A 16,704-nucleotide genomic window follows, 5' to 3' on the forward strand; every position below is an offset into this window, starting at 1 on the left:
TGGGGGGCAAGGGAGAAGGTGGGGGGTAAAATGATGTATGTGCAGTTCTCATGTATTAAATTCTCAATAAATGTTCAAAAAGAGGGGGAAGGGAGACAAACATGACTCCTAAAATATTTAAGAGAAATGGGAAGATTAAGAGAAGTGGGCCAGTTTAGGGCAACTGATCTAATTATTAACCAAAGGAAGGGACTGGTCTACCCACAATCCACCCCAGGTTCTGTGGCTCACACTTAGCCTACAGAGAGTACTTAGTTTGTAATGAAGTTAAGAGTTGATCCAAGACTCTCTGAATCTAAAACACTGGCTTGCAAACTCTTTCCACAATAGACCACGTAGTAAATATTTTTAGCTTTGTGGATTATTTAATATCTACTGCAACCAGTGCTGTCTGCCCACTGGATAAAGGCAGCTGTAGATTAACAAACAAACCAATAAAACTATTATGTCCGAATAGCCTTTACAAAACACAGGCTACATTTGGCACAGGGGCTAGAATCAGGGCCCTGTTAATAAACAGCATCCCCTTTTCTGATGCTTTCTAAGATCTGGTATATAATAGGCTGTTTGCTTCCTTGTAGAGACATTCTCCTCTGTTCTGATTGTCCCACTGGACCTCAGTATCACTGAGGACAGTTCTGGGAACATATTTGTGTTTCCCTTGCTTGGGAATCTGGTGGCAACTTGATAAATGCTGAATAAATAAATACTTGATACCTTCACTAGGATGAGTAAGCAAATGCTAGTGACAGAAGGAGGAAGCGGAAGTCCTCAGGCAGAGCAAGGAGTTCCTATCTGGGACTAAGAACAGTGCATATGGCAGCCATGACCTGAATCTGCATTTTGTTATTTCAGTTCAGAGTTTCTGAGCTGTTGCTGATTTGCTTTTTATTTATTTATTTTTTGGTTTTCCAAGACAGGATTTCTCTGTGTAGCCTTGGCTGTCCTGGACTCGCCTTGTAGACCAGGCTGGCCTCGAACTCACAGCGATCCGCCTGCCTCTGCCTCTCAAGTGCTGGGATTAAAGGCCTGTGCCACCACGCCTGGCTGCACTTCAAAATTTTAATGACGCATATGCATGCATTCACATGGGTGCAGGTGCCCACAGAAAAGTTATGTAAGTTTTAATGACATGTATATTTATGCAAATGATATGTAGATGCATGAATACAGTCACATGACTGCAGGTGCTCACAGAGGACTTTTGTGGGCCTTTGTAAGCTTCCTGACTTGGTTACTGGGAACCAAACTCACATCCTCTATAAGAATACTAAGTGGTCTTCTTAACTAGGGTTGCTATTTTACAACAAATGAATGCTTTTTTTTTTCCTTTTTCTTTTTTCATCCAGACTATAAAGATTTGTACCCAGATGGCTGTCTTCTGGCTTCTAGATTCTAGTGACAGGTCTTATCACAAGAACAACTACATTGGGGACAGAGCCAGGGATATTACATTTTCTATGTTTCATGCTCCTAATTAGGTTTTTGGTTGGCAGCCCAAGCCCACAGGCTTCTTCACACACACTCTAAGGTTGGGATTCATCCAGCTGACTCACGTTATAGATGTATCACATAGCAAGTGTAAAGGGAACATAACCACTCAAGGAAAAAATAACCCTGAATGAGGGTGCCTGGTCAGCTCCATGTTGCAGTCAGAAAGATGCCCGATGGACGGTCTCACCTCCAGGATGTACTCAAGCTCTACGCCTCTCTTGTGAGCCTGCTTCAGCACGGCGGATGCCTGAGCCATGCGGTCCGTGTGGAACTGGCTTTCCTTCACAGCCACAAAGCCAATGATCTTCCTGAAGAGTATTTCAGTCAAAATCATATGAGATTCCAGACCCTGGAAGTATTCCTGCAAGTTTTGTCAGGCAGAAGGAGGTCAGCAGCTCACTCAGACATCAGCCCTGGGTAAGAACTGTTGTTTCAACCATGGAAGCTGATAGACCGCCGTTAACCAAAGGGCACGTAATTCCACTTGCTTCTCAGCTGAACCCCCACTGTGCCTCAGGCACTCTGTGCTTCCTACAGGGGATTCCTATAGAGATGGGCTCTGAGCTCCTCGCTGGCCTTCCCTCTTGACCCAGCTCAGGTGCAACCGCAGCATCACTGTGCTGTAAACAGAAGCCTCCAAAATAAAGCCCTTCATCTGTGACTGCATGACTCTATGCTCAGGGACCGTGATGTCATTAGCACTGTCACTGACCGACCATCCCTGCCACAGCACTGGCCTCCTGTGTCCCTTAGCTACACTACTCCCCTCACCCTCGTCTTCAGCTCTTTGTACTGTATTTTTCTCAAGATGTTCTCTTCTGACACATCAGTGTCTCTCCTTCCGTGGTTGGGCTTAAGATCTACTCTTTCAACACACAGGCTATTTATTTACTTTGCGTATGACATATTACCAGCACGGTTATGCATATAATAATTTTTTAACTGATATTTTAAATTTCTCTTGTATTTTACTTTGTAGCAGAACTGTAACCACTGTATAAACTTATATTTTTGAATTACTGCTTTTTATATAACAGATCCTAGAACAAGGATATGAGCCCTATTCTGCCCATTTCCTATGCCCAGACCACGGATAAAACTGAAGGACTAGGAATTGATAATAACCCCTGACACTGAGTTCTGGGGCCTCCGTAAACTCTACCCAACTTAAGTCATCCTTACGACAACTCTGAAGTTCTTTGAAATACTTCTATCTCTCACTTTACAGATGACCCCATAAAGCCACGTGGTCTATGTGGCTGGCATAAGGCCACCCAGTTAAACAGAACAGAGTGGAGGTGTTTAATTCCTATCACATGGCTGTCTCTTTGCTCCCTACCAACTCCACAGAGGTCTCCCACAGAGCACGGACTGGCCAGCAGAGGACAGGTTCATCACCATCATCATCATCATAACTGGTTGCTTGGGCTAGGAATGTAAACCGGGGCCCAGGAACAGTAGGCAACCACTACACCCCTGAGCTATGCCAGCAGCCTATGCTGTTTCATTGTTTATTCTGAGATTAAGACCTCATGTATTCACTCCTGCTGAACTTGCTCTTTAGCCTAGGTAGGCCTTGAACTTAAAACTGTTCCTGCTCCCACCTCCCACGTAGCTGGGACTGCCATGCAAGCCTGTGACTTCGAGCCCAGCTTAGAGTCATTATTTTTAACCAATCACTAGTTGATAAAAATAATCAACTATAATGGTTGGAAAAGACCTATCAGACTCAATGTGCATTTAGAGTCAAGCTTGCTTTCCACACAAGCCTACCTCCCACTCCAGCCTTGGCAGCATTTCCCACGGCCAAAGGGTCCCTTGGTGCAGTCGCAGTGGCAGCTGCAGCCTACTCTTCTAGAACTATTCCCTGACTATTCCTCTATTGCTCTTTGATCCCTGCTTTCCCTTCTGGGATAACTCAGAGTGATCTTTTATTGCTATGGTCAGACTTGAGAAAAAACAGCTGTGAACTTTAAAGCAATGTTTTCATAGCCAAATGATAAGGTTTTAATAAATCACAAAACTTATTGGACAGAAAACTTCTGGGAAAAAAAATTAGAAAAAAAAATCTGGACCCCCTGCCCCAACAATTCTCCCATAATAGCCCACCGAAGAGCTACATAACAGCACAATGGTGAGCATCTCAAAGTCACTGAGATTGTTTTGCTTTCCTTCTGGGAACTCCCATAGCCTGGGAGGCTGACTTTGTGGCCTGGTAAACTGCATAGTCATTGCTAAAACTGTGTTATGTTAGAGGCGTGTGTGTGTGTGTGTGTGTGTGTGTGTGTGTTATGCATATATTTATTCACTGAGGAGTATTGAGCCTGAGCTTCGTCTGGGAACACACTGATGAAGCAATCTCGGGGTTCCCAAATCTGACTAGATGGTAAACATTCTCGTCATGTCCGGGAAAACATCTGAGGCCAACAATAGCTACAGGAGAATGTGCTCAATGTCCAGGAAAACTGAATGGTGCAAGTAACAGATACCACCCTACTCCCAAAGCTGAGTGGGCGGCCCTGCGTTCCCAGACTCGAGGGAGGAGCCTGTGCCAGGACAACAAAGGGTGGAAAGAGCACCAGGGGCTAGGTGGACAATGGGCCCTAAAAGATGCACAGTGGGAAATAGAGTTAAGAATGAAGCTAGGAAGGCGATGAGTTCGTGGAGTCTTTACTTCTCACACACTCATATTCCTGGGTTCTATTCCCAGGACCACATAAACTTAAGCTTAGCTGCATATGCCTTTAATTCTGGATGTCAGATGGTGAAGGGAGGAGAATCAGAGGTTCAAAGTCATCCCCAGCTATACAGTGAGTTTGAGGCCAGCTTGGGCTACATGAGACCCTGTTGTGTATTGTTTTTTCAATGAATCTGGGTCCCTCTAAAGAAAGGCTTTGAGTTTCTCCTTGGCTATAGTGTATGTACGGAGATAGTTGGGTTAATATTCATAGGGAACTGATAAGTAAAATTGCTAATGAAATTACTTTTTGTAATTGAAAATTATAAAACTATGCCCTTTACCATTTCTCTTTACTCCAGAAGCTAGAGATTTTGAACAATTATTTATAGAACACTTAGAAGAGTAATTATACAAATACAACTCATAAAACCCAAGCATATTAGGCTTGAGATACCAAACCCAGCTACATAGGGGTTTGAGAATATGCTATTTCAGCTTCATTTCCCTGCTTTCTTCTCACCTTGTGCTTGTCAAGCAGCTGCTGGATTTCCTCTTTGGAGGACACAATGACTTTCTCGCCCCCTGCCATCTTCTCTTGCCCAGTGTCCAGCAGGTCTACCAGGTCTTGCAAAGCCTTATCATACTGACTCTTGAGTGCGAGGTTCTGGTTGAGGCCGATCCTCCGGGAGCTGATGGTCACCAACAGCTCGTCATACATGTCCTGAGAAGCAGAGGAAACAGCACTAGTCTCAGTCACAAAGCTGAAGTACTGAGCCCATCACCTGCCCAATATCCCACCAAGTACACATCTTTCCACAAATATATCCTCCAAGGATTCTCTGCACAGAAGCAGGCTGCCTGTCTTTCTTATGACTCTCACTAGAAAACTCTCAGAGAGAAAGAGAGAGAAAGACACACACACACACACACACACACACACACACACACACACACACACACTCTGGACATCTCTCTCTGTGTCTTTAATACGTATGCGTTAGACTGTAGCTTTCCTGGGGTTTGATCCTTGGGTGATTCAAGTTCTTTTGTTAATCTTGCTTGACAATATTACATACTCCTTTTTGTTTTAAACTTGGTATTTCACTTAATGAAGGAATCATAAATCGTAGACGGAGAACTGAAGAAAATAAGTTAAATTCACAAAGACTCAAGGATGGGGTGACCAGGGTGAAGGGTAAAACAAGTAGATAATATAATGTGGAAAGAACCATTTGGAGAAAAGTAAAATTTGAGACTTATGCCAAATATTAAGATACAACTTATATTTATTAAGAAGTAAAAATATAGGGCTGAGAGTGTGACTCACTAGCCTAGCATGCACAAGACCCTGGGTTTGATCAGCGGCAGATACACAAGGCTTAATCTTTCACGATTCTAAGGGAGGAGCAAGGGCTAACAGCACTGGCTGCTCTACCAGAGGACTCAACACCCACACGCTGGCTCACAACCAACTGTGCCTCCAGTCTGGGGAGATCCAACAGCCTCTTCTGGCTTCTGTGGTACCAGGCACACACGTGGTGCACAGTCACAGACGTAACCCAAACTCCCATACACATAAAATGTAAAACAAATAAATTTAAAGAGCTTCCAAGCAATCCAAAAACAAAGTATTTCCTAGAAATGACTTATGAGGAAACTTCCTGTCTTCTCGGGCTGTTGATCATCCGTGATGGGATGTGGGGTTAAGATGCTGAATGAAAATGTCCCCAATGTGAAGAGAGATGTCATAGAAAGACTGATTCTTATGGGTCAGTCATGATCTTGGCATTTATTAATCTTACAGTAAATGAATGAGTAGCTTTCTGTCTACTGAACAGTACCACATCTTGGACTGCCTTTCAAACGAAGAGCCAAAAACAAAAAAGGAAGCAACTTAAAAGTGAGCAGCAAAACCTTCAAACTTAAAAAGGCAACGGTTCTGCCAAACGTGGTGAAGGAAACAACTGTTTAATCTGGAAAGACATTTTAGGAGATGGTGAGACACCAGAAAAAATTTCTTGGAGGCATATGGACCTGATTACAGCATGGTACTGAGGTGGGGCAGCCAAAACTATCCAATCTGGAAAAGTTCAACTTCAATGCTTATTTACGGCTATGACGTTGGACTCTTATGCCTGACGCCGAAGCACTGGGGAAAAGGATGTAAAAAGAAGGGCAAGCAGGTTAAAGGAGGTTTGTCCTGTGATATTTCAAAATGTTAGCCAAAGACCTGAGACAGTCAAACTGAGAGTGACTTCCTGTTTCTAAGAGCCGTTCGCTTTCCCATCAGAAGGAAGGACTTGAGGCTTTGTGTTCGAGTCACCACCATCCCCAAGTGCTCTGCGGTGGTTCTCAGAGACAAAAACTAACACACTGTGTATGTCTGCACCCAACTACACATATTGTAAAAATACAGCTTGCTTTCTATAATGTGTTAAACTTCCCTTGTTTGGGAAGGTATTTCAGTTTTGCCTTTCTCCTATCCTAATTCTGCCTGTCAGAATTAATGTTAAATGGCTTCTATCTTTCTTTTTCCTCCCTCTCTCCCTCCCTCTCCCCCCCCTCTCTTCTATGGACCCTGAAAGCTAATGAAAAATATGCATGAGTTTCCCAATTTTCTACGTTTTGTTGCTGTTCTGGAATTGAACACTTGTATTACATTCAACCATGTGTGCCAGGTAAACTCCCATTTTGGAAACCACCTTCTAAAAAGTCTCACCTTGAGTATTTACTCCCTTAAATCATTCCTAGGAATATATTACAGTATTGGATAAAAATCCTCTCATTTTTAATTTTACAAGGTAGGGGCAATGATGATAATTCTTTTTTTAAGAGCAGAAATAAACATATGCTACCATTGACCAATAGTATGGTGTTTGGGCATCATCATAAGAACACATGTCAGAAAAAAAATGTGAATGTTAGCAGGCTGAGGTATAAATCATTCTATTATATGAAAAACGGCCAAAGGTTCAGAAAAAAAAAATTGTTGCTGGTACATAAAAGTCAAGACCTAAATGGCATGGCTTCTGTTTAAGCGAATTTCCAAGACAATAGTGGAAACGTTTTCTTGATTTTAAGTTAGGGTGGGCCACTGAGGCTGAGTGGCGTCACAGCAGATGGTACCTGGAGCTTGGAGAGTTCTTGCAGCGCGGGCTGCTCCACCTGCAGCTTGTCTCCACGCCGCTTCAGCTCAGAGATCCCGCCGTCAAGCTCCCTCAGTCCTTCCTCAGCCTGCTGGATGGCCTGGGTAAGGTTTACAGCATCTAGTTTAGACTCTGAGAAACAACCCTGCTCCACAGGAGGTGAGTGTTCGACTTTCTATTCTACTTCTCCCCACCTCCCCCCAAATAATTTTAAATATATAAGAAGAGACTAAATTAAAATAAATCACCACAGACTACTGGAAAAAAAGATGTACTTATATTATATTATATTATATTATATTATATTATATTATATTACATTATATTATCTTTCTTAGGCAAGGAGGAAGGGCAGAACGAGGGTGGAGAGCTGGGAGAAGAACGGTGCTCTGAAACAAGGGGCTGTGTAGAAAACTGCTCTATATAAGAAGCAGCATGTAGGGCAGACCGTGAATAAGGTACGTCTCTGAGATGTCTAGGGGGCCATGGAGCATCCTGACATGCAATGGGACATTACTGGAGACTGTTCCAGTGTGGCAACAGGAAAGTATGGGGCAGAAAGCCTAGACAAGGGCTGGTTGTTCCTCACTGTAAAGTGGAAAAGTCAGTTAGTTAACAGGGATTAAAGTGGCTGAGCATTGTCTGCCGTGTGAGGTCGGTAAGAAGAGAAGACCTTGCTCTAGACTTGAAGGAGCTGACAGTCCTGTCAGGATGCCAGCAGAAAACAAAACAAATCTAAATATAATTAGACACTAAAATCTGTGACACAGCTCATCTCTGATGGAGGAGTGGAGGAGGGAATTCCAGAGCAACGGACCCTGGTCTAAGCAGGTTTTTGGAAGAACCCAGCTGCCCTTGATAATGGCAGGAGTCTGCACTCCAGATGGCCGATAAAACATGTGTCCACTCTTTTCTATCCTGAAACCTCTCTGCAACAATAGCAAATATTTTGTTAGCTTATTTTTGTAGTGCTTTCTTCCACAAATCTGCTGGGATGAGGAAAACAGGGAAGATGAAAAGACCAACAAATTTTCAAAGTTAGGATTCAGAAATACACATGAAACTTTACTAAGACTGAGAAAGCTAAATCCTAAGCTACAGGAGGAATCATGCCACTAAATTGAGAGCATCAGGAGTCTAGGTAACACAGAGGACAGAGACAGAGAACTGATGAAAAGCTGCCAAGGGAGTAAGATGCCCATCCCTGCTTCATGCCACACAGCCCTTTCCTTCTCAACGTTTGTTACTGGAGATGGAAATGTGCTTTCTAGACTGAAGGATGACAGATGTGGCGGGAAGTTTAGTGTTGGATTAAAAGGAGGAGAGATGGAAGTGGTGGCTCATACCTATAAGCCTGGGGGGCAGCTCACCTCTCCAGCAATACCCTGGGGAGGGAGCAAGGGAAGGAAGGAGGGGCATGGGAGGAAGGAAAGAAAGAAGAAAAGAAAGTAGAGTGTGGAGATGACAAAGCACTGACGACAGGGCCCCTAAGTCTGCTTTGCTTTGGGAAGGGCTGTGTTCACTCCTATACTGTCCAGAGGATAAGATTCACAAGACTAACTGATGATGCTGCTGAAACCTTGAACAGAAAGGTTATCCAACAAACGGCCTGAAGAACCAGCATCTCCCCAAAATTGTTTCGTCCTTACTTCAGGTTCCCCCTCAGCTGTTTAATGTGAACAGACAACAGAAGATGACCCTGTGACCAAGAGAATGCAACAGATGATGGCAGAGAAGAAATAAAGGGACCTAGGGGAAACAGATGATGTGGAGAAAAAATAAAGTACAACTGCAAAACTGTGAGTTTATACAGGTATATTTTTTAAAATGCATTTGTTTAAAGGAAAGGGAAGGGTATTGCCAAAAGAAACAGGAAGAAAAAGGTCTCTTGAAAAAAATGAGAGCAGTGGAAAAGATATGCAGTATAATATCTCATTAAGAGGAGTTTCACAAAGGGTGGAAGATGAAAAGAATTAAGTTAACCATTTGAAAAAAAATTCAAAACGGAAAGATAGAAAACCAGCCAGAAGAGCCTGTTGAGTTCCCAGTACAGGAGCTAAAAATAAGCCCTCCCCAAGGCATGCAATTGTGATATTTCAAAAGCCTGGGACCTTTGGGAATTAGAAGGATTTTTAGATTTCTCAAGTCAACATTGGAAACAGGAATCTACAACTAAAAGAAATGTATTTCTGACCTGGAGTTCCATAAAGAACCAACAATAAAGTAGGCACATTGAATAAGAACATTTTCAGGGAGCTGGGCGTGGTGGCGCCCGCCTTTAATCCCAACACTCAGGAAGCAGAGGTAGGCAGATCACTGTGAGTTCAAGGCCAGCATGGTCTACAAAACAAGTCTAGGACAGCCAAGGCTACAGAGAAACCATGTCTAAAAAAAAAAAAAAAAAAAAAAGGAACATTTTTAGGGACTGAAGAGGTGACACAGTGAATAAAGACATCTACCAGCAAAACTGGTAACCCTAGTTCAGATCCCTAGAAACCACATAAAGCCAGACATGACAGCAGGCACCTGTAACCAAGGACTCCGACAATGGGATGGGAGCTGGAGACAGGGGAAGCCCTGGAAGCTCACAGACCAGCTAGTCTGTATGCTCAGCAGTGAACGCCAGAAGAACATGCTTCAAATAAGGTGGCAGTGAGGACCCACACCCAAGATTGCCCTCTTTATTTCCTATATCACGCGGTTCATGTTTGATCTCATTTTGGGCTAGCATATTCTTTCAGATCAGCAGCTGTCACTGATGTCACTACTGACCTCACGTTCCATAGTTGTGCGTAGAAGTGACCAAGTCAGTAACATCGGGCACTTCGTTCAAACCCAGTGTCGAAACCCAAAATAAACAATAAATAAAAAAGTGCTTTTGCTGCTGGGCGTGGTGGCACACAGATATAATGCCAGCACTCAGGGAGGCAGAAGCAGGCAGATCTCTGTGAGTTCAAGGCCAGCCTGGTCTGTAAAGCGAGTCTAGGACAGCCAAGGCTACACAGAGAAACCCTGTCTTAGAAAAAAAAAGTGCTGCCCTGTGGCATTCATCAGTCAAAGAACACGTGACATCCCACAGTAAAGCAGCTATCTATACATCTGCTATTCTCGGACATAACTCATACACACTTGTATCCGGGACAGTTGTACACACCTGTATCCGGGACAGCTGTACACACCTGTATCCGGGACAGCTGTACACACCTGTATCCGGGACAGTTGTACACACCTGTATCCGGGACAGCTGTACACACCTGTATCCGGGACAGCTGTACACACCTGTATCCGGGACAGCTGTACACACCTGTATCCGGGACAGCTGTACACACCTGTATCCGGGACAGTTGTACACACCTGTATCCGGGACAGCTGTACACACCTGTATCCGGGACAGCTGTACACACCTGTATCCGGGACAGCTGTACACACCTGTATCCGGGACAGCTGTACACACCTGTATCCGGGACAGTTGTACACACCTGTATCCGGGACAGCTGTACACACCTGTATCCGGGACAGCTGTACACACCTGTATCCGGGACAGCTGTACACACCTGTATCCGGGACAGCTGTACACACCTGTATCCGGGACAGCTGTACACACCTGTATCCGGGACAGCTGTACACACCTGTATCCAGGACAGCTGTACACACCTGTATCTGGGACAGCTGTACACACCTGTATCCGGGACAGCTGTACATACCTGGATCTGTTCTACAATGGGCTGCTCGAACACATTTGCCAGCTTCTGCAGAACGATGTACTTGTTGTCAGCTAATGATGTGAACAGCACCTTCATGTCATTCTGAGGAAAAAAGCAATGGGAAGACAATGTGTGAAACAAGGAAATGGTTACAATACCATACAGGTTCATAGAGATGATACACAGATGCACACCCGAGCTGTCGCTGAGCACTCTATAGCAGTTTCCTCCAAGATTAAAGCCTTCCAACTTGGGGGAAACTGGTTAAGACACAGGATGTTAAAAGGATGGTGAAAAAACAACATCTTCTAAGAAGAGGTGAAAGACTTCACTCTATAAGAAAGCACAGTAAGGGCTGGAGAGAGGGCTCAGTGGTTAAGAGTGCTGCCTGTTCTTCCAGAGGTCCTGAGTTTAATTCCCAGCAACCGTATGGTGGTTCACAATCATCTGTAATGGGATCTGATGCCCTCTTCTGCAGGTAAAGTAGCCCTTCTCCCACATTCCTCTAAGAACGCCAAGAAAACTCACTGATTCACCAAATTGGACTTTGGTGGCATCCTTACATTGGTCTATCATTGATTTCCCCCTGGGGTAAGTAGGCATTTGTTGACATTTCACAGGAACGCAGCATTACACAACACTTTGGGAATTTCTTCTGGGACCCTCTACAGACATGAAACTCCAGGGACACTCATGTCCTTTATATAAAACCACAAAGTGTTGTATGTAACCTGTGCATGCCCTTCCAGACACTTTATCTTAACAACTTTCCTCCTTGGGCTCTGAACATCTATATTTAATTTTAAAATGTTTAAGATTTATTTTTTATTTATGTGTATGTATATGAGCATATGAGTGGGGGTATCCAGAAAGGCCAGAAGAGGGCGTCAGATACCCTGGAACAGGAGCAACAGGAAGCAATGAGAGCTTAGCAACCCCAGTCCTCTGAAGAGTAGCAAGTGTTCTTAACTGCTGAGCCATCTCTCCGGCTTGTATTTTTGGCTTTTTAGGAAGTATGGAAATTAATGCTGTTTATGTACACCAAAGATACAGGAAATGACTTTACAAAAAATTCTCAGCCAAGTCTTTGGTTCATAAACATGATTCCTCCAACTGTCCAACATATATTTATATTGAGTGAGACATATACAAAGGAGAGAGAGAGACACCCAAATTCTTACTCATTTCAAAGGGCACCGTATACTGGAACAATAATTTAATTATGAAAATGCTGATATGTTCCCAGAAATACATGCTAATAAAGTCTTTTTCTTTTCTTTCCTTTATATCTTTAGTTTTGTTTTTGTTGCTCCTCTTGCTTTGTGTCACTCAGGCTTGAGCCCAGAGCTTCTCACACGCTAGGGATATGATCTCCCACTGAGGTACCACATCAGCTCTCTCTGTTTCAATTTTCTTTACAGACTCAGTCTTGCTAAGTTGCCCAGGCTGCTCTCAATTTGCAATCCTTTCACCTCAGACTGGAGAGAACTGAGACCAAAGGCATGAGCCACCAGACCTGGTTCTATCTCTCATGAATAACAAACAGGGATGTAAGACTAAGTGTTCATCACAGGCTGAAGTGTAGTCACGGCATCCTCCTCAGTGAGGAACTGGTCATAGACCATGAGAGCATATTCCCCAATAAAGAATATGAAAATTTAGTTTCCTCCAAGGGAGTCTCACTGGGGAAACAAACTACTCTTAAGGGTAGGCTGCATGCCCAGCAGCAGATGGCCAACAGAAACTAAACACAACAACATCTTTTAAGTGGAGGTTCCTTGTATCATAATGTTGTATCTGGGATTTTTCAAAAGTTACCTTATATATGTATATATGTATATTTCCTTTCGCTTTTTACACTATAGAGCCTTTGTAGGATTCCTAACTATGCAAACAAGTGTGTCTGTTTCTTGTGTTTTCTCTTGTGCTTCTTTTCTTTCTGTTTGTTCTGTCCAATTCTGATATGTTAACTTTTGTTTTATGTCTTATACTATATTATAGGATATATATGCACATATTATATATATATGTATATGTATATATATCCCAATTTATATATTCCCATAGAAGCCTGTTTGTTTTCTGATGAGGGCAGAAAGGAGGTAGACCTGGATGCAAGGTGAGGTGGGAGGAGCTGAGGGAAGTAAAGGAAGGAGAAATGGGAAATAAGGATATATTCTGTGAGGGAAAAAAATCTATTTTTGATAAAAGGAAATAGAATGTTGATTTGTTTAAATTGGGGGGAAAGGGATGTACGTAGGGGCTGGAGAGATGGCTTAGAAGTTAAGAGTGTTTGCTTGCTGCTCTTGCAGAGGACCCAAGTTTGATTCCTAGGAGCCACGTGGTCTCTCACAACTGTCTCTAACACCAGTTACAGGGAATCCAGTGGCCTCTTTTGGCCTCTTAGGGAACTCACTATACATGAATGTTTCATATATACATACACATATATATATATACATGCATGCAGGTAAAACACTCATACAAATAAATTGAAAATGTTCTTAAAAATGAATGTATGCAGACATCATAATGCCAGGCCCATAGCTCTCCACACACACCTACAGTTGCCAGTTCACGTCATCTGAGGGATAGATGAGTAGAAATAACCTAACACAGCATATGAATGCCATGTGTACATTCCCTTTATACCCTCTTTGTCTTTTTAAGAGGCTACGTCCCCTGTATTCTATTAAGGATACCAGAAAAACAGCTCTTACGTCTACAAGCCTTGGCAACTATTAGGAGAGACTCGGGAAGAGAACAGTACTGTGGTTCATGTGAAAAATCACTGGGCAAAAATTGCTGGATGGTGGTAACGGTTTTATGCTTGTTATTTTCTTAAGAATAATAAAAAAAAAAAAACAAGAACGAATAAAATCCAAAGAATTCAACAAGTTAATATTATTATTGTTATCACTGTTGTTGTTGTACTTGTGGTGGAGCAAAGGAATCAGTGTTTAATAGATATAGCAAGTATTACAATTTATTTTTTCAATCAGGGATTAAAATGAGGGTGTGAGCCACTTGAAAAACAAATTCATAGGGATTTCAAAGCCTTAAAATCCATAATGCTGACTCATCATTATAAAAGAATCCCTTAGTTTCTCACTTTTAAAAGTCACTTAAAAATATTTGGTAGTTTTGAAAAATACTGAAATGTATTTGGGGTTAAATGTATGGGTAAAACCAGAATAGTAACAGATAATTTTATTGCAAATCTATGCACATAATACTCAAAATGATGTACAGAGCATCTGGACGTCTTTTCAGGCAGTCTTGTTGCGGGGGTGGGCGGGGGGAATTCTAGAGCAATGTTGACAAGTGTGGCAAAAGGTAGTTTTTACAGATGATGCGGGAAGCAAAGGCATGCCATGCCCGAGGCTAAGAAGTACCGAGAACACAACCGATGCTCTGTGCAAGCAAAGGAAGATGGTCCGTGACTATGAATTGAGGTTCTTTCTCTCAGTTAAACTGGATCGTGAACATTTGAATTGTCACTTTCTGCTCAAAAGCTGGCCACCAACAAGTAGAAACTTCTTGGCCGAAGAAAAACAGAGGACACGGTTTAAAGAGAATTTTGTGATTACATGTTATTTCCGTGATCCTCTACAACAAACCAAACTCCAAAGAAGTCATGCTTAGTTCACAGTTTACTGTCACTGGTTATAATTACCAAATTCAAAGCTGCCATAAGCATTAACTTGGTAGAAGCAACTAGATAAAAGCAAATATGCCTTGGAGGGGTTCCCAACTGGACAGCTAAGCAAGCCTCTTGTGTGGCTTACAGACTAAAATGCCGTAATAATCTGGCATTCTTCTTTATAGAAGACAAATTTTAAGAGTAATGAAAATTAATTTCTCATGCTATAATGGGTCTTCTCACTTTGCAGACATGGTTAGTATATATTCATGCAAAACTACCTAACACACAGATAATCGACCTGCTATTCTGACTCCAGGTGAACTTCTCTCTCCTTTCGCTGTAACATCAACCTAACGAGCAGAGGTGTGAATCCCACCACGGCCATTCCCCTGTGCCATAGAGTCGCACACTCACATGCCTACCGTGACCCTTTGCATGCAGAGCTTAATGCTGCCTATATCTCAACCACAGCACTTAGAGGCAAACAGTCGGCTTCACTGGTCAGCGGCGCTGCCGTCTATCTGCTCCCTGCTCTGTCAAGGCCTCCAGATGTGCAAGCCTTGAGTTTCTTAGCAGGCATCCCTTCTCTCGTTCCCCACGTGCACGCCGTGGCTTTCACAGTGTATCTTGAGTCGGTCTGCTAGTCTTGTCTCTCCTGCCCACCACTCCAATATCTATCACGTAATGAAGAAGTGCTCTCCAATATCACGTAATGAAGAAGTGCTCTCACTCCTAAATCCCACCCCGCCTCTTGAGTGCTGAATAAGCCTGAAGAAGTAATGTACGTTTTCCACCGACTTTTGGATCCTTTATCCTTTTTTGATGCTACTAAATAGTAAAATTGATAATTATAAAATTTGTTGAGGGCGGTTTACGTATTATGGTCTACTGATAACTTACTGAAGCCTTACAGGATGATGAACCAGTGGCTATGGGTAGGATTTAATAGTTGAGGACACTGAGGCTCAAACTAATGAAGCAACTAAAGATTATACAGCAGCAAGTGAGAAAGCTGGAATTGGAAGCTTGGCATGGAGGCGCATGCCTGTTGGGATGAGGGAGCCTGGGCTACACGGTGACTCAAAGTACACCCTGTAGGATCAGCTTTAAAACTAAGGAGAGAAAATAAAGCCAACAAAACAAACTTGAACATGTGGTTTTGGCTTTATAGAACTTAAGTCTTAATTTTCATTCTGTTTGAAGAACATTTACTTAGTGAGGATATCACAGAGATTTAAAAATGATTCATATGAAAACTTGGGGACTGAAATAAAATAAAATAAATTAAATGCCTTAATAAACATATGCACTTATTATGTTATTTATTTATAGTATGTTTGCGTGTCACAGTACATGTGTCAAGGTCAGAGGACAACATGTGGGAGCCAGTTCTGTCCTCCCAGCAAGTAGGTGCAGGGCCTCAAACTCAGGTCTTCAGAACTGGCAGCTTCTTCACCCACTGAGGCGCCTTACCATCCTTCATCATATATTTTTAAGACGGCAGATTACTTGAAAATGTTAATAATATGCCTCTTTATATAGAAAATTCCATGTTTCTTGGTAAGTACAGCATTTAATACTTCATAGTCCCTTTTTCTACGAATCAAAAATTACATCAAATTCTCTCATGGTTGCTGAAAATAGCTTCCGTTGAAACTTACATATCTCGAGAAGGATCCTAATTATTAGGCATGAAAGACATCAACAGTAAAAGTTTATCAGTGACTTTTCCATTTTTTCCCAGTGGCTCAAGACAGAAAAGGTTTCATAAGCACAAAATTGCATAGCTGGCCCTGGGATTCTAATGTGGCGGTAAAAGGTAATAAATCTGAAGACTTAGGATTGGAAAGCAAGGTGACAGTTTCCAGTGTAATTCTGAGAGAGGGAGAAGAAATAGGACCAGAAGCCATTTCAAAAACCCCGAGCAGTGAGGTCTGGGGTGTTTTCTATATTCCAGCACCTCCTGCACATTCTTTGGTAACAAGAACTAATCTGTATTATTGCCAACTGGAAATTATGATAAACCATCATTTC

General features: G+C 42.6%; 1 protein-coding gene across 3 annotated transcripts in view; it reads right to left on the reverse strand.

Annotated features, from left to right (window-relative positions):
* Syne1 (spectrin repeat containing nuclear envelope protein 1) overlaps window positions 1-16,704 on the reverse strand; it is a 454,246-nt gene that overhangs the window by 106,157 nt on the left and 331,385 nt on the right. For all 3 annotated transcript variants that reach the window (XM_051164670.1, XM_051164671.1, XM_051164672.1), the window contains 4 exons: window positions 11,025-11,126; window positions 7,301-7,420; window positions 4,695-4,895; window positions 1,682-1,855 (listed from right to left, as the gene is read on the reverse strand). In XM_051164670.1, coding sequence (XP_051020627.1) covers window positions 1,682-1,855; window positions 4,695-4,895; window positions 7,301-7,420; window positions 11,025-11,126 — 597 coding nt within the window. The remainder of the gene's footprint in view (window positions 1-1,681; window positions 1,856-4,694; window positions 4,896-7,300; window positions 7,421-11,024; window positions 11,127-16,704) is intronic.

The sequence above is a fragment of the Acomys russatus genome, chromosome 21 (assembly GCF_903995435.1).
Source record: "Acomys russatus chromosome 21, mAcoRus1.1, whole genome shotgun sequence".
Lineage (NCBI taxonomy): Eukaryota > Metazoa > Chordata > Mammalia > Rodentia > Muridae > Acomys > Acomys russatus.